The 18,196-nt window shown below is 48.0% G+C and overlaps 1 protein-coding gene and 1 non-coding gene across 2 annotated transcripts in view; one reads left to right on the plus strand and one right to left on the minus strand.

Moving 5' to 3' along the window:
• Window positions 1–18,196, minus strand: part of NDUFS2 (NADH:ubiquinone oxidoreductase core subunit S2) — a 43,668-nt gene that overhangs the window by 14,453 nt on the left and 11,019 nt on the right. The window contains exons 4-9 of the mRNA XM_015408831.1: window positions 16,992–17,112; window positions 10,161–10,273; window positions 9,962–10,036; window positions 7,821–7,898; window positions 5,832–5,917; window positions 577–696 (exon numbers count right to left, since the gene is read on the minus strand). Coding sequence (XP_015264317.1) covers window positions 577–696; window positions 5,832–5,917; window positions 7,821–7,898; window positions 9,962–10,036; window positions 10,161–10,273; window positions 16,992–17,112 — 593 coding nt within the window. The remainder of the gene's footprint in view (window positions 1–576; window positions 697–5,831; window positions 5,918–7,820; window positions 7,899–9,961; window positions 10,037–10,160; window positions 10,274–16,991; window positions 17,113–18,196) is intronic.
• Window positions 6,913–6,985, plus strand: TRNAE-UUC. The gene has a single exon. It is a non-coding gene; the product is annotated as a tRNA-Glu (tRNA).

Here is an 18,196-nt window from a genome sequence, read left to right on the forward strand (position 1 = left end):
TCGTGGTTAAGCATGTGGACTCTAATCTGGGAGAACCGGGTTTGATTCCCCCACTCCTCCACTTGCACCTGGTTGGATGACCTTGGGCAAGCTGTAGTTTTGTCAGAGCTGTTCTCTCAAGGGCAGTTCTCTCAGAGCTCTCTCGGCCCCACCTACCTCACAGGATGTCCGTTGTGGGGAGGGGGAGGGAAAGGAGTTTGTAAGCCGCTCTGAGACTCCGAGTGAAGGGCGGGGTATAAATCCAATCTCTTCTTCTTCTCCTCTATGCTCACCACTCCAAGAGGAAGAAAAAATAGGCAGTCTGACAATATCACACATCCACACATGTCCAAAAGGAGGCCCACAGCACAGGCTGCACCATGAATCTGGAGTGGGGCAGACTTGACATGAAAGCCAGGGCCCACGATCGGATAGCAGAGGAACGAGTGAGCTGCGGAGGCTGCCATAAGCTGTTCCAGCTTGGCATCTTTTTTCACCTCAGCAGCTCTCACTTCCCACGACGGAGAGTTGCCATGCAAATCCTGAGGACTCCACTCTTACCTTCTGGCCGTCTCTTCTCCCCGGCCTCAAACGTACCTGTCGTAGCAATCGCCTCGGGATCCAATCGGGACGTCAAATTCCACCTGGTCGTACACGTCGTATGGCTGGGATTTGCGGAGATCCCACTGGATTCCTGAGCCACGAAGCATCACGCCGCTGTCGGGGAAGGGACAGATGAACACGAGAGCGTCAGAGGTGCCCTGCTAGATCAGGCCAGAAGTCCGTCTGGTCCAGCATCCTGTTTCCCATGGTGGCCTCTAAAGCGGGGTCCCCAACCTTTTTGACTCTGTGGACACTTTTGGGATTCTGATACGGTGTGGTGGGCGCAGCCACAAGACGGCTGAAAGAAAAGAGGTGCCGTGGGAAGTGGACCTGGCTCCCAAATAGCTGCTACGGCTCACCTGCAGTCATGCAATGAAGAAACTTACCCTGTGGTGGCAGCTGCCGCTGCCAAAGTTAACGTTCTTAACAGATGCTCAGCCAATAGCCCATCTTAAACCTTGCTGGGCAGGACCCCACCTTGTCCCGACGGCTTCCTAAAAACACTTAGCGGGTGCCAGAAAGGAGGCTGGTGGGCATCATGGGGCTTATGGGCACAACGCTGACTGAGGACCCTATCTTAGAGAGCCCAACAGACAGGCATGGACGGCTACAAGCATGGACGGCTTCAAAAGGGAATTAGATAGGCATATGGAGCAGAGGTCCATCAGTGGCTATTAGCCACAAGGTATAGATAGGGGCTCTGGGGCAAGTGATGCTCTGTCTTCTTGGTGCTAGGGGGGGGGTCAACAGTGGGAGGGCTTCTAATGTCCTGGCCCCACTGGTGGACCTCCTGATGGCCCCTGGTATTTCTGGCCACTGTGTGACACAGAGTGTTGGGCTGGATGGGCCTTTGACCTGATCCAACATTGGCGTCTCTTATGTTCTTAGGATGTGGAGGCCAAGGCCTTCCCCAGACGATGCCTCCTCCTAGCACTGGTTTTACTGCCTCTGAGAAGCAGGAAGGAAATTTAGCCACGAACAATAAAATTAGGTTTTTAGAGGGGTGGGGCATTCCTAGATAGTTTGCTTCTAGGAAAGAAGAGAAGCCACAAGGTATAGATAGGGGCTCTGGGGCGAGTAATGCTCTGTCATCTTGGTGCTTGGGGGGGCCAACAGTGGGAGGGCTTCTAATGTCCTGGCCCCACTGGTGGACCTCCTGATGGCACTGGTATTTCTGGCCACTGTGTGACACAGAGTGTTGGACTGGATGGGCCTTTGGCCTGATCCAACACTGGCGTCTCTTATGTTCTTAAGAAGAGATCCTAAAAGTCCTTATAAACTGCGAAAGAGACAAGATAAGAAAAAATAAGGGTTGAAGAACTCTGAATGATGCCTTTGACAAATAATGTTTTTGTTCTGTTTACTATGGGGATGCTGAGGGGTTTTTTCTATAACAGTTAAATTTAAGACTTAAAAGTTATAAAAGCATGTCTGACTATGTTCATCAAACGCAGCGTTTTAAGAAATGGCATTGTATATAAGCTATTTTGAGGATCTCCTCTCTTGGGTTTTTAGGTAGTAGTGGTTATCTTTTCTTTCTCCCCTAAATGTAGTACCCCTTCCCTTTTCGTTATAGTTTGTAGTCCATATAGAAAATGCAATAAAAAATCCCCTCCGGTGGGCCAAAAAAGAAGAAGAGAAGATTGGATTTATACCCCGCCCTTCACTACCCAGAGGAGTCTCAGAGCGGCTTACAAACTCCTTTCCCTTCCCCTCCCCACAACAGACACCCTGTGAGGTAGGTGGGGCTGAGAGAGCTCTGACAGAAACGGCTCTTTTTCAAGAACAGCTCTGACAGAACTACGGCTTGCCCAAGGTCATCCAGCAACTGCAAGTGGAGGAGTGGGGAATCAAACCCGGTTCTCCCAGATTAGAGTCCGTGCACTTAACCACTACACCAAACAGGCATGGGTCCATCTCCCACACTGTCCTCTGCAAGTCAAGGTCGGAGGGGGTTGGAACCAAAGGCTCACTTATAAACTCACTCTCCTCCCCCACCCTCTGTTCGGCTGTTTGCCTGAATGCCACAAGGCAAGCAGTGCTAAGAGCAATGACATGACTCCTGGAAGGGGTAGTGTGCAGACTAAATTTACAGATGTTTACTTATCTCATGCCCTTCAGATAATGAACACTGAACCAGGACTTCTTCTCCTTACACACAGTTCAGTGTTACAGCTCAAGCTCTCAACCGTGGGCTAGGATTGGCTGCGAACCAGGATGCGAAACCACAGCGTGACGTGGCCTTACAAAACCACGACGTGCTTCAACCGTGACTAAGCATTAGGTCACTGCTGAGTGAACTGCGGTTCCGGCATTTTCTCCACCTTTTTCTGACTGTAAGGCGATGGGTGCCCTTTAGGGGCTGGGCTTTGTTCGACAAGCACTACCCTGGTTTCACTGTATGCCTCGGTTGCTAACCAGGGTTAACAAACCATCGCTAAGTGTAATTCCAAACCCATCATTAAGCGTAATGTCTGAACTAGACTTTATTTATTTAAAACGTTTTTATGGGGCCCTTTCACCCGATCCGGGTCCCCTAGGTAGTGAACTAGGATTGCCAAACCCCCCCCCCCGGTTTTGGCGGGGGTCCCCCCCTTTGGGGGGGTTTCTCCCTGCGCGCGGCCACTAGGCCACTGGGGAAGCCCCACCCCTAAGCCCCAACACCCGCCGCCACCCCCTTCCCTTCTCTCTTGAGAGAGAGGAGGGGGGGGGGGGAGGGGGGTGGCGGCGGGCCAGCCACGTGCCCGATCTCCGCTCAGAGATCGGGCACGCGGGGAATTGCTGGCTCCCTGCAGTTAAAGGCGCCCTTTTAACTGCAGGGAGTCGGCGTTTCCGCGTGCCCGATCTCCATGGAGGTCAGGCGTGTGGGGAAATGCCAGCTCCCTGCAGTTAAAGAGGCCCCGTTAGCTGCAGGGAGCCAGCGCCCCTGTCAGGCGGGCGGGGGAGACATCCTCAACGTGACGTCATACATCGGGGATGCCCCGCCCCCTGCAGGGACACCCCCCAAAGTCCCCTGCTGGGGGTGAAAATAGGACTTGGCAACCCTATTAAGTGAACATAAAGACGTTAAAACGCTTGAACAATTAAATACACACTTAAAACGATGGAATAATTAAATAAAAACACATAAGCAAACAACACCAGAACCCGAACAAGGAAGGAGGGCCAGTAACCGTTACTGGGGGTATGCCAAATCAAACATATGGAGCAGAGGCCCATCAATGGCTATTAGCCGTAAGGTATAGATGGAACACTCTGTCTGGGGCAGTGATGCTCTGTCTTCTTGGTGCTGGGGGGGACAACAGTGGGAGGGCTCCTGGTGTTGCGGCTCCACTGATGGACCTCTTGATGGCCCCTGGTATTTTTGGCCACTGTGTGACACTGTGGGTGCGTTCAGATGGGGCGTTTCAGCCGGCATAAACTGTACCAATTGGAACCGGTGCAGTTTATGCCGGCTGAAACGCGATCACACTCACCTCCTGACTGCGCAGCACATCGCAATACGCCCGTCCACACACAGCGGGCGTCGGCGGTTTGTTTGTGTTTTTTTTTAACTTAGTTTGCGCATGCGCATAGGCAGCCATCCACAGAATGGCGATCTTCACGCATGCGCAAAACACCGTGCCTTACATTTAAAGTTTAAAGGTAAGGACTTACCTTTAAAGTTTAAAGACCAAACTGGCCTCCCTGGGGTCTCGGAGTCCTCCAAAACCTTAAACTAAGGACCTTTTCTTTTTTTAAAAAAAACAAATGCCGGGGCGAAGCTTCGCCCAAGTGCATATTGCCAACCTAACAAAAAAAAATGGCAGGCGAAAATCGGAAGCCTCGGGCTTCCGAACGGAAGTGGCTTGACAACGCTGGAGAGCGATCAGACGGGGGGTAAAGCAATTACAACCGTTGCACTCAGGATACCACCACTTGGGGACCTAGTGGCAGAATGCAACGGTTGAAAGCTCTTTGCAACGGTTAGGGACGGAAGGCAGATGTTCGCCGTGTGAACGCCGGTAAGTACACCGATTCCAACCGGCACCTATACCGTTGCAAATGCCCCGTTTGAACACACCCAGAGTGGTGGACTGGATAGGCCATTGGCCTAATTCAAAATGGCTTCTCTTATGTTCTTATAGACAGCTTCAAGAGGGGTTTAGATAAACAAAAAAGCCTTCACCCACAGTCGAAAAGCACCAACAGAGGGAGACGGACGACTCTCCTTAGGGAGGGAGTTCCAAAGCTTTGGAGCCATGAAGGGGAAGGCTTTTCCTTTGGTCGCCACTTGTCTACCTTCAGATGGCAGAGCCAATTGAAGCAGGGCCTCCCAGGATGATTGGAGTGAGCGGGGAGGTTCTTACGGTAGCAAGTGGCCCTTCAGGTATGCTACGGCTCAGAATTTCGCCTGTTCTTTTTTGAAAAAATATTTTTTTTATTTTCAAAACTTTTGAATAACATTAGCTGTTGTAGATTTTCCGGGTTGTGTGGCCGTGGTCTTGGCATTGTAGGACCTGACGTTTCACCAGTAGCTGTGACTGGCGTCCTCAGAGGTATAACACAGAAAGATGGAGTACTCTCAAGGTGAGAAGAAAAATGGTAGGCAGGTAATTTATATATCTACTCAGGAAGGTGGGGTAGGGCTGAGTTATTATCTTGTAGGAGTTTCCCCAGGCTGTGGACATGCTAATTAATGGAGGCGCTTTCCTGAGGAAGGTCTTTTGTGTATGGATTATTTCCTGAGGAGGTTCTTTGGTTATACACATTCAGTATAACAGTTAAAGCAGAATATCAAGTATAACAAAACATATAACAATAACCAAATTTAAGATTATTAAATACAGTAACAGTTAAACATTGTTCAACAAGCTGCATGTAGTCAAATTCTTGTGTAACCTTGTTGTTAAGTGACTAACACTGAGCATACTTTCTCCTTGTAAATATCTAATGAGAATCTTACCCAAAATAGTGGGAAACAGCATACCTTGATCTTAGTGATTATTGTACTTTCAAAAATAGACTAGGTCTTGGTAATGTGAATTTTCAGGGATTATTTCTCTTTCTGTTAAATATTCCACTACAAAAGGCCTTAAAAGTGCTTTTCTGGATAGAATTCTGTACAACGGCAGGGTGTTTCCTGGCCATATGCAGCCCTTTCCCTCCCTTGAAAAGGGGGTTCTTTTGAGATATTACTTGAACCCACCCTGGTGTCATCTGCTGTCTGCGATCCTATGTCAAGGACACATTCTCTATGGGTTCGTTACCTAAAACCGTAATTCAAGGCCTCCTCCGCTGTCACCACTCCGATATCGACGGTGCGGTTTTTCCAGATTCGGTTATTTGTGAGCATCTGCAAGAGCAAGGTTTATTTGCTTAGCTTCGGGAGACCGTCATTGTTCCTCCACTAGATGGAGGCTTGCAGCCAAGGCATGCTTATACGCTACAATTCTGTGGAAGTGTAGAGGGGGAAACCCCCCCCACAAACAAATGGATCTCAACTTTCATTTAAATAAAAAGCTGAGTTCCTAGTCCTTAGGACAGTCACTGTGGTGTAGTGGTTAAAGTGTCGGACTAGGATTTTGGAAATCACAGAAAGATCCCATGACGAAAGGAAGACGCAACTGAAAAGTTTTAAAGCTTGGGTTTCAGTGCCTATGACAAAAGAAGTCTGCGATTTCTCTTTTTCTACATTTATATGCCACTGAATGGAACGGAATTATGTCTCTAAAAAGCCAGCTGCAATGAAAGACACAGGGATGCCAGTCTCCAGGTGGGACCTGGGGATCCCCTGGAATTACATCTCATCTCGAGACGACAGAGAACAGTTCCCCTGGAGGAAATGGATCCTTTGGAGGGTGGACTCTATATGGCTTTGTACCTCAACAAGTTCCCAGACTCCGCCCCCTAATCTCCAGGAGTTTCCCAAACTGGACCTGGCTACCCTACACCTGACCCCTGCTGGCAGGGCTCTTTTTGTAGAAAAAGCCCAGCAGGAACTCATTAGCATAATAGGCCACACCCAACACCAGAAACCCATTAGTATATTAGGCCACACCCCTGACAGCACAGCTCATTAGCACATTAGGACACACCCCCATGTTACCAGAAGTGTGGTCATCCAGCCACACCCACCTTTTGCTTGTTATTCTGTTTACCTTGTTTGTTGTCAAAACCCAGGGCTTTTTTTGTAGCAGGAACTCCTTTGCATGTTAGGCCACACACCGTGTTTCTGCTGTTGGGCGTGGCCTATTATGCTAATGAGTTCCTGCTGGGCATTGCCAACCTGGCAACCCTACGTGACTGGACCACGATTCAGTATGTAGAGTCCGAGTGAAGCACTGGGCAGGGCCAGTGGCTCAGTGGGCAGAGCACCTGCTTTTCATGCAGGAGGTCCCAGGTTCAATTCCCGGCACTTCCAGGTAAAGGATCCCAAGGTGGCAGATGCAGGAAAGTTCAGCATTTCAGGCTGGGCTGGAAAACATGGGTCTGATAAGACCAATTATGACCGTGAGAGGGAAACCACGCCAACCGGTGGGGGAGGGCAGCAGGAAGCGAATGCCTTTCTCGGTGCCTCTGCCATTTGAACTTGGCACACCGAAGGGTCGTACGCTTTCCAAAGACCACAACAGTATTGGAAATATGTGTGTCGCAAGGTCTAAATTCAGTCATTATAGGGTTAATGTGTTTTCCTTGTGTGCTGTTGCTTAGCCTGACCTGGAAGGGAACCCTGGCGCAGAGCCAATGGAGAGAAAGCCCGGGAAACTGAAGCCTATTTACTAACCATCATTGGTTAATGCATTCAGGCGATTTCCTTCTAGGGGTCAAGAAGAAAGAAGAATCCCCATTACTATCTGTCTGTGTCTGTCTGTTGTGTGCTAGTAACAGCAAGCATGTAGTCTTAAGTGTTTATTGTTTTGTAGATTTCCCGTGTACCCTTCCCTTTAAAGACTCTTACATAGAAAGAAAATGCCTCCTCTCCAGTGAACAAAGATCCATTGCAAACTCTGAATATCTAACAATTTTTACCAATTTCCCAACAAATAGAACATGGGAGAAGAGACAGTCTAAGCAGACGTGCGGTGTATCCCTCCGGGAATTTTGAAAAGGGGGCTCACAGGAAAGCAGCCGGAAAACCAGGTCTTGGGAAGCATGCGCCTGGCTGTTGCGACGTGTGAAGCACAACATCAGAAGCAAGCCAGAGCTATTTCGGAGGGGGCACGCGGAGACATTCTTATTCAACCCTAAGATCTCACCTCTTCCACCTCGTCTATCCGGATGGAGAAATTCTTCACGAATTCGTAGATGTCATCCATCAGCCCCAGAGGCATGTCCTAAGCAAGGGGGAAAGTGGAAAAAGGACAAAGTTCTTGCTGAAGACACCACGGGACGGCTGTTTCTCCCCACTTCCCACAAGGATACACAAGTGAGCCACGGCCAGACTTGGTGCTCTTTGAGTTCCCCAGAGCTTTACCATTCCCTTTGATCGTTAAGGCAGGTCGTACACTCTTCACCGTAAACGCAAAATGGTAGATCTGCCATTCCAATGATAGATCTACCTTGGACGGCTTCAGACCAACACGGCTGACTACCTGGATCAACCAATCTGACAGTTTGTCACCTGTTTGCTCTGTTGCAGAACCCCAGGGCAATGATCCATGTCCTGTTATTACCTCACATTTATTATTACGGTCAGGGCTCTTTTTGTAGAAAAAGCCCAGCAGGAACTCATTAGCATAATAGGCCACACCCAACAGCAGAAACTCATTAGCATATTGGGCCACACCCCTGACAGCACAGCTCATTAGCACATTAGGCCGCACCCACATGTTACCAGAAGTGTGGTTATCCAGCCACACCCACCTTTTGCTTGTTATTCTGTTTACCTTGCTTGTGGTCAAAACCCAGGGCCTTTTTTTCTAGCAGGAACTCCTTTGCATGTTAGGCCACACACCCCTAATGTAGCCAATCTTAATGAGTTTGCTGTTGGGTGTGGCCTATTATGCTAATGAGTTCCTGCTGGGCGTGGCCAACTTGGGAGGCAGCCGGAACTCCGTTCCTGTGCGTCCCTGCCCAAAAATAGCCCTGATTATGGTCATAGACCAACAATCAACACAATAGGAGGCAGATAAATAACTGATAAAAGAACAGTGAGATTATAAAATATAATAACATCTAAGATTATAAACAGGAATCTAAAAAGTTTAAAATACAGACATGGTAAAACTAATATTAAGATCAGGAATTAAAATCTAGGCCTATTTGTGCTTCTTTATCTCTTTCCTAGCTCGGTATGCCAACAAACCAAATTTGGCCATCCATGTCCTATTTGTACTATCTAAGCAGGAAGAATAACATTTGCCTAGGCCAAAAGGGGTATCACCTGCATATCAAAGTAAACAAAGAGCTCAATTCCTCTCAGTTAGGGGAGCGGAAACCTTACTCTTATTCCAGAAGCATCGAGAAGCGTTGGGGGAAATCATGCTAGTGACTGGCTCAAGGGGGCAGTTGTCCAGTTGCACTATAAAATGACACCAGACAAAGGACTTGGGCAGAAGGTTTTTGCACGCATGCACGTCAGTGCGCCTCAGGGGATCGTCTTACCAGGATAGCTCGTTTCCACCATCAGGAAAGGAGGGGGGGGGCAAGGAAAATCGCACTGCACCAACCTAACGCTGCTGGGACCTACGTGTCTCCAAGTACGTGAGAGCATGTAGAAAGCTAAAGTTGTTATTTTATAGCATCAACTTACTTTTCTTGCTGATGAGGCTGAACTGTTTTGTAATCTCTTTTAATAAACCTCAAGCTTTTACCAGCGGGTGCTACTGTGTGTGCAAAGGTCCAAAGCCAGACTCGGTACGCTATCAAAGAGGGGATTTTTCCCAGGGTCCCAGGCAGGGGTCGTTTCATAGAAAAAGAGCTAGGGGAACTCATTAGCATAACTCATTAGTATATGCCACACCCCCTGACATCAGGGGCCCGGCGGTGGACCTGCAAGGCCGGCGGGAGTGTGAGGAAGCCCCGCCAAGACCCTCCCTGGCCCCAGGCAGGCAGGGGTGAGGAGAGGCAGGGAGGAAGCAACTTACCCTCCCTCTTCTCCTGCCTCCTCCTGGCTGAATGAGGGCCGGAAGCGGGGCGGCCGGAAGCGGGGGGCGGGGCTTCGTCATGTGCCCCGCCCCCCGCAACTCACTTGGGGGAACTGCGATCCCCCGCGATCCCCCCAAATCGACCTCTGGTTCCATGGAAGGAACGGGGGGGGGGGAGATCAGATCACCTCAAACAAGGCCGGAGGGGGTCAGGAGAACCCCAGGTCTTGTCGAAGCTGGAGTCCATGAGGTCTAGATCTAACTCTGCCATTTCACTGGCGCTTCATCTAGCCCCGCAGCGGTGTTTTTACCTGGTGCACTCCTCCTGGGCGGACGTACGCTGCGTGCATTCGGGCCCCGGAGACCCGCTCGTAGAATTCAAACATCTGCAGGAAAGTGACAAAGGGGGAGTAAGCCCAGAATGTAAAGAGCTCCTGAAGGATCCCCATCCATGGCCGGTCTTGCTGGGTTCCGGGCAGAGCGAACAGGACGGACCAGAGCAGGGCTTACCTTTTCTCTCTCCTCAAACATCCAGAAAAATGGAGTCATGGCCCCGATGTCCAAGGCATGGGTAGTAATGGCCATGATGTGGTTCAGGAGGCGCGTTATTTCCCCAAAGAGAACTGAAAAAGAAACAGAGACTTGAAGAAGAAGAAGAGATTGGCTTACAAACTCCTTTCCCTTCCCCTCCCCACAACAGACACCCTGTGAGGTAAAAGAAGAAGAGGAGATTGGATTTATACCCCGCCCTTCACTACCCAAAGGTGTCTCAGAGCGGCTTACAAACTCCTTTCCCTCCCCCTCCCCACAACAGACACCCTGTGAGGTAGGTGGGGCTGAGAGAACTCTTGACAGAAACTGCTCTTTTTCAAGGACAGCTCTTGTCAGAGCAACGGCTTGCCCAAGGTCATCCAGCAGGTGCAAGTGGAGGAGCGGGGAATCAAACCCGGTTCTCCCAGATTAGAGTCCGTGCACTTAACCACTACACCAAACTGGCTACTGGGGCAGGGGATCCAAGCCCCCAGTTGGGGTGGGGGATCCAAGCTCCCATTGCCTGCCACTACATTAAAATTTTTAAAAAACCCGGGAGTATCACCGCCATGACATCACTTCCAGGGAAAACCCCAAAATGACAGCAGGAAGCTCTAAGAATCACTGGAAACTCTATGGTTTCTGGCAATTCCTAGAGCTACCCATCGTCACTTCTGATTTTTCACTGAGGGAAAAACCGATTTTTCACTTAGTATTTAATGTTTGGTGTTAGCACTGTGAAATACTTCTTTATGAGGATGGAATGATTTCTGCGTGCTACTCTAGAGCCACGTACTTAGTCCTTTTTGTTGTACAATAACATCATCAAATTCCCAACTGCCCAAGACAGAACAGCCTCGATGGCTCATTCGTCTGCTTAGCCTCTAATGTGATATATGCTATCACGTGTCAACAAGGTCCTTCTGTCTCCAGTTATGGCTTTATGGATTGCCCTGGGAGGGGTATAGTTGTACTCCACCGGGTGGGATAGCAGTTCATACATAAGCTTTAGAATCATAGAATCATAGAGTTGGAAAGGACCTCCAGGGTCATCTCGTCCAACCCCCCCACACAATGCAGGAAATTCACAAATACCTCCCCCCACACACACACCCAGTGACCCCTGCTTCCATGCCCAGAAGATGGTTAAAAAAACCCCCTCCAGGATCCTGGCCAAAACTGACCTAGATAAATTTGCTTCCTGACCCCAAAGTGGCAATCGGCGTTTCCCTGGACATGTAAGAAAGGACCACAAGAACTAAGCACTGAGGCAACCCTTCCTGCCCTCCCTCTCGTGATCTGACTAAGTTCACAGAATCAGCATTGCTGACAGATGGCCATCTAACGTCTGTTTGAAAACCTCCCAAGAACCCACCTCCCGAGGAAGCCTATTCCACTGAGGAACTGCTCTGTCAGGACGTTCTTCCTAACGTTTAGCCGAAAACTCTTCTGATTTAATTTCAACCCGTTGGTTCTGGTCCGACCTTCTGGGGCAACAGAAAACAACTCTGCACCATCGTCTACATGACAGCCCTTCAAGTGGTTATTATATCACCTCTCAGTCGTCTCCTTTCCAGGCTAAACATATCCAGCTCCTTCAACCTTCCTCATAGGACTTGGTCCCCAGACCCTTCATTGTCTTAATTGCCCTCCTCTGGACATGTTCCAGCTTGTCTATATCCTTCTTAAATTGTGGTGCCCAAAACTGCACACAATACTCTAGTTGAGGTTATGACACGAACCCCCTTTATACAGTCCCAGTTCTGTTAGGGTTGGCATGTCCGGACCTAGTCAGAGTGGACTTTATTTGTCTGACCAGTCCTCTACACAAATCTGCAGAAGTCTCTTTGGGGTATTTGTTTTACTTATTAAAGAGTTAGGCACCACGGCTTGTTAACTTCAAAACAGAACAGGCTTTATTTATAGAAAACACAACAGGGGGGATGGAAGCTTTGCAGAGGATAATTTGTTTCTTTTCAGGCTGAACTCTTGAATTTGGTTTTTACTTAGGCAGTATGTTTGTAACTTTCCAGTTTCACACAGATGTTTTCACTAAACCCCCTAATAAGTACACTCTCTTGTACTGCTTCGTGGTTAATCTTTGGCTTTGGCTTTCTGGCTCCTTTTGAGCCCAACTGGCCACCAACCAGCTGTCCTGACTCAGCCAGACCGTTCCTCAGCCCTCTCTTAACCACCTCTCCCAGTTCCTTTAGGAATAATGTATTTGATGTTTGTGACCGCTTATGTGTTTAACATTCACCAGTCTATTCACTGAGCTCTCTCCTTTAGAGGAACTCATTAAACCTGACTATTCAGCCCCAGTTATCTGTTCCAACTGTTATTAGGCTGTTCACTCAGAGCTATAAAAGTCTGCTTCCTCCACAGAGCTCCTCAGTTAGTTGACCGCTCTCTGCTAACTCCACTGATCAACTCTCTCCTAACGGCTTCTTTCCAACTGCCAATTCCAAACTGACTGTTTGGTCCATTAAATGCCAATCACTGAGGGTTCCAAGCTAAATGCCCCCCTCCTCACTCAGTCATGTGACTCAGCAGTGTTCTGTTTACTTTCTGCTGGTCCCAGATTTTCAATTCCGTCACAGAGGTCTAACCAGAGTAAAGCGATACCATCACTTTGTGTGATCTGGACACTATACTTCTGTTGATACAGCCCAAAATCGCATTTGCCTTTTTAGCTACCGCATCACACCGCTGACGCATGTTCAGTGTATGGTCTACTAAGACCCCTAGATCCTTTTCACACATACTACTGGCAAGACAAGTCTCCCCCATCGTATAATTATGCATTTGATTTATCCTGCCTAAATGCAGAACTTTACATTTATCCGCACTGAAATTCATTTTACTTGTTTTAGCCCAGTTTTCCAGCCTGTCAAGATCATCCTGTATCCTGAATCTGTCCTTCTACTGTATTTGCTACCCCTCCCAATTTAGTATCATCTGCAAATTTAATAAACATTTCCTCTATTCCTTCATCCAAATCATTTATAAAGATGTTGAACAGAACAGGTCCCAGGACAGATCCTTGAGGCACTCCACTTGTCACTCTTCTCCAAGAGGATGAGGAACCGTTAACAAGTACTCTCTGGGTGCAATCTGTCAACCAGTTATAGATCCACCTAACAGTCATAGGATCCAAACCACATTTTATCAATTTTTAAAAGTTGTTTAAAAAAATTAAATTTGTCTTCTTTATCCAACAAACTGTCTAATTTTTTAGCCCGTAAGCCCTTTGGGGACAGAAGCAGATCAAGCAGTTCTTACAAAGGAACTTCAAAGGTAGATTAGAAAGAGAGACTGCTGAATTGAAACGGATAATGAAGCATCCTCCTGGACTGAATCGAGACCTAGATTTCCTGTCTAGAAATCAGTGCAGATTTCTCAACGCCTTCTACCCCTCTGCATATCACACCTAAGGTGCATTGTCTTGAGCTTAATTATCAGTGACATTTGCCTGCTATTGTCATTCGGCCTCTGAAATCACTCCAGTCTCCAAGATATAAGGACAGACGGACACACATTCTAGTCGTATCTGAGCCACTGCCAGTCTGAACAGACCATACTGACTTTGGTGGACCAATGGTTTGATTCAGTATAAGGCAGTTTCATCTGTTCATGTGTGTTTACTAGAAGTGAGCAGTGACTCACGAAAAGTCCTACCTTGCCACATTTTTTTTTTTAGTCTTTAAGGTGCTACTGGACTCTTGCTCTTTTCGACTGGGGACAGAAGTGTCTACATCTGCAAAGTACTCTGAACCCAAACTGGAAGGCAAATCTAATACATAAATACAATAACAGAATACAGCCCTAGAGACATGCTGGGAGTGCAGAGAAATGCCCTCCACTGAACTAAACGCCATGAAAAGCTGCAGCTTCCACACCACACCCCATCCTTCCTCCTGCAACAAGGCCAAAATAAGTGATCCTCAAACTGGCCAAAAAAATCCACAGACCCAGCAAACAACTGACCAGTCAGCTGGATCTCCTGCCTGGTTCTGCTGAGGATTACAAGGTTAACGTATGAGAAGGGCTCTGAGCACTCTAAGCCCTTTGCACAAATGATAACTACCCGGTTACCTGCCTGATCTGGGGCATTACAATTATAATTAGATATTGAACTTCCGGTTACGGCGGAGCGCATGGCGGTCGCTCTCTCGGGACGCTCCCGGAGGCGATCCGTCCACACGCGGTGGGGGGGACTCCGCACAAGCGGAGACCCTAGGAGCCTTGGTGAAAAGGCTCCGGACCAGGGGGCGCACCGAGGAGCTGCCTCTTTCTCGGCCTGACGGTCGGAAATTGAGGCTTTCCCCATGCCCCGAAGGCCCCGGCGCGTTGTGCCCTGATGGGATTTAGCAACGCCACCGGTCTTTGCGGAGTGATGGAGCGATAAGACGAATGCAAAAGAAAAACACTGGCTGCAAACTGTGAGTTGACTATCGAAGAATAACGCAAGCGCATAATTTCTCCCCCCCCCCATCTCCGATTGAGCGCATGGGAGAAGGGTGAATAACCCCCCCCATTAGAACGAGACTTTGTTAACTGAGAGAGAGGGGGAGGAGTGAAAAATTGAAACAGAACAGTTACCTTTTGGGGAATATTTCAAAGCGAAGTAGAGGGATTTATTCCCAAGCTGCGCGGCACAAACTTTTAAAAAGTAAACAAAAAGTTAAGATGTCAGGACCGGAGAAGGAGAAGCAGGCGAAGAAGCTGGTGGGAACTTCCGGTTCCAGCTCCCGCCTCTCGGAGGCAGCTGCCAATCAGCATGAAAGGGAGATGCTTCGCCCTCTGCTGGATCAAATACAAAAAATCAGTCAAACGCTTACTAACATGGAAAGTGTCCTCAGCAGTCAACAGGCACAATTGCCAGATACAGCTAAGAAGATGGAGGGGATTGCAAAGAAGTGTCTGGTATCAGCGGAAGATACACAAAAAATCAAGAAGAAGGTCACTAAAATAGAAAAAAACCAAGAAATACAAGACAACAAATTATTGATGTTACAGATGGAAAAATCAAATTTAACTCTCCGATTTCAAGGAATTCAGGAAGTTGAGAAGGAAGATCTCAGAAGCATGTTGGCGAATGCTTTGGCGCCACTGACTGGCAGTGAAGCGGATAAGTTAAGCGAAGAGATGGATCTGGTCTACAGAGCCTACTCTAACTTTACAAAGAAAAATAATCTGCCAGCTGAAGTGGTTGTTAAATTCACAAAATAACGCATCAGAGATCAAATTTTAAAAGCGACATCTGCAAAACCCTTGAAGATTGGAGAACAGACTGTAAGAATTTTAAAAGATGTACCATTTGGAATACGTATGAAGCGAAAGAGCGGGATAGTAAGACGAAAAGTAATAATAAAGGCTTATAAAGGACTGACCACATTCTTGCAAAATCATCAAATTAATTACAGATGGCTGATTCCAGAAGGGCTTGTTTTTAAATTTAAAGAAAAAAGAGAAAAGGTAGACTCCATTTTCAAAGCTCAAGAATTCTTGAAGAGGCACGCCAGTTCAGAGGAAGACGCAGAACTTGCTACATGGATGGCATCCGGCAGTGAGGAGGACAGCAGTTCCAAGGAAGGGGACAAGGAACCGAAAGAAGAAGGAGCTGTAGGGGGCGTACCCTACAATTAGAGAGACAAAAAGGGAAACATCCCAACATCTGACAAACTTCCTTGAAAGCGCATTGAAGGATAATACTAATACTAACCCGAAAGGACGCTACTAACACAGTTAACACCTTTTTTTGGTTTGAACCGATAAATAAGAAAGAAGATCGGTCAAACGCAGAAGAAGCCACAAAATGGAATATTACTAATAAAAGATTAATATACTAACATTATCATCACTCACCTCTATTCTTAATCCCTCTATATACCCTCCCTCTTTTCTGAAAATTAAAAAAGTAATAAAATTCTCTCCTTTTTAGGAGAGTTTTGAAACAACCCCCCCCCAATTATCATTAGATATTTAAACCTCGCTTTTCTCCCCAATGGAAGCTCAAAGAGGCTTACAACCAATGCTCCCTCTGAGCTGTGGAGCTGTGTGAGCAAGAATTCTACTTTGTGAGCTACTGGCATGAAAGTGGTGAGTGAGCAATTCGGCGCTGTTTGCTCTGGAGCCGTCCTTGCTGAGCTGAGACAAAACTGCATGAGCCGAAGGCTAAAAAAACTGTGAGCTGGCTCACGCTAACTCAACTTAGAGGGGAACACTGCTTACAACATTTGTCTCTCCCCTCCCCCATCGTGTCCTCACAACAACCCTGTGAGGTCGTTGAGGCTGAGAGTGAGTTACTGGCCCAAGGTCACCCAGCAGGCTTCCACAGCAGAGCGGGGATTCGAGCCTGGGTCTCCACGATCCTAGTCCGACACTGTGACCGCCAGGGCTCTTTTTGTAGAAAAAGCCCAGCAGGAACTCATTAGCATAATAGGCCACACCCAACAGCAGGAACGCATTAGCATATTGGGCCACACCCCTGAGAGCACAGCTCATTAGCACATTAGGCCACACCGCCATGTTACCAGAAGTGTGGTTATCCAGCCACACCCACCTTTCCTTTCTTATTCTGTTTACCTTGTTTGTTGTCAAAACCCAGGGCTTTTTTGTAGCAGGAACTCCTTTGCATGTTAGGCCACACACCCCTAATGTAGCCAATCCTAATGAGTTCCTGCTGTTGGGTGTGGCCTATTATGCTAATGAGTTCCTGCTGGGCGTGGCCAACTTGGGAGCCAGCCGGAACTCCGTTCCTGTGCGTTCCTGCCCAAAAATAGCCCTGAGCCGTGCTGGCTCACCCACCTCGGATCCACTGAGCCCTCAGGGGTGGACGGATGTTGAGCAGCTTTTCCACCGCTAAAGAGTAGGCCTGTTCGTTGCACATCATGGAGACGTAGTCAAGCCGGTCAAAGTAAGGCAGGGCCTAAACCAGAAGGAATATGTGAGGAAAGATGCACCGCTGGAGACTTGCCGAGTCTCTCTGGAAGACAGTTTTTGTCTTCTCATTTCTACTGCTCTGCAGAGATTTCGGCAAGGTCAGGTTTAAAGTTTAAAATACATTTAACAGACAGATGTGATAAGCACCGGTGTTATTAGATAATTTCCGAAGGTGTACAGGTCATGTGATCTCCAATGCTCGGCACTGTCAACCAAGTGCTCATCTTGGACTTGGTTGCCATGGAGGTGTGTGTGTGTGTGTGGGGGGGGTGAGAACAAGAATGTCTACTTTCGTTTCTGGACTCTTTGCTGTTATCTGTCAGTTGTACCCATGTAACCTTGAAACCCACAACATCTGAGCATTCTCTTGCACCTGGGAAAATTAGGCTGTTAGATTGGCGGGCTTGTAGCGTAGATGCAATTGGCCAAGAGCCGCTAATGTTTGAAGTATAATTGCTTGCTTTGCGCGCTTGACCTCAGTTCTAACAAAGAACGTTATGAGACTGGATCCTATCAATGTTTGGTGTAGTGGTTAAGTGCGCGGACTCTAATCTGGGAGAACCGGGTTTGATTCCCCACTCCTCCACTTGCACCTGCTGATGTGACCTTGGGTCAGTCACAAGCTCTGGCACAGCTGTCCTTGAAAAAGAGCAGTTTGTGTCAGAGTTCTCTCAGCCCCACCCACCTCACAGGGTGTCTGTTGCGGGGAGGGGAAGGGAAAGGAGTTTGTAAGCCGCTCTGAGACTCCAAGTGAAGGGCGGGGTATAAATTCAATCTCTTCTTCTTCAAAAAACTTTACTTCTTCTGAATGACTGTTATTGGGAACTGATTTCTCCAGGGGCTCTGACAGGCATCTCAGTGCAGTGCAATCTATGATTCATCCATAAAACAAATGGTTAAAAGATTCATGATAACAGCCCAGACACAGCAGCAATTCAGCAGGGAAGGATTCAGTCTCAAAAGGTATGGTGAAGCATAGCGGTCATACTCTGCTTATGTAACACTGCCCAAGCAAGAAAAGGAGCTCTGGGGCCATTACAGAATGGACCCTGCTTCTGGTGAAGCCTCTG

Source organism: Gekko japonicus, unplaced genomic scaffold, assembly GCF_001447785.1.
Source record: "Gekko japonicus isolate JY-2015 unplaced genomic scaffold, Gekko_japonicus_V1.1 scaffold3964, whole genome shotgun sequence".
Classification (NCBI taxonomy): domain Eukaryota; kingdom Metazoa; phylum Chordata; class Lepidosauria; order Squamata; family Gekkonidae; genus Gekko; species Gekko japonicus.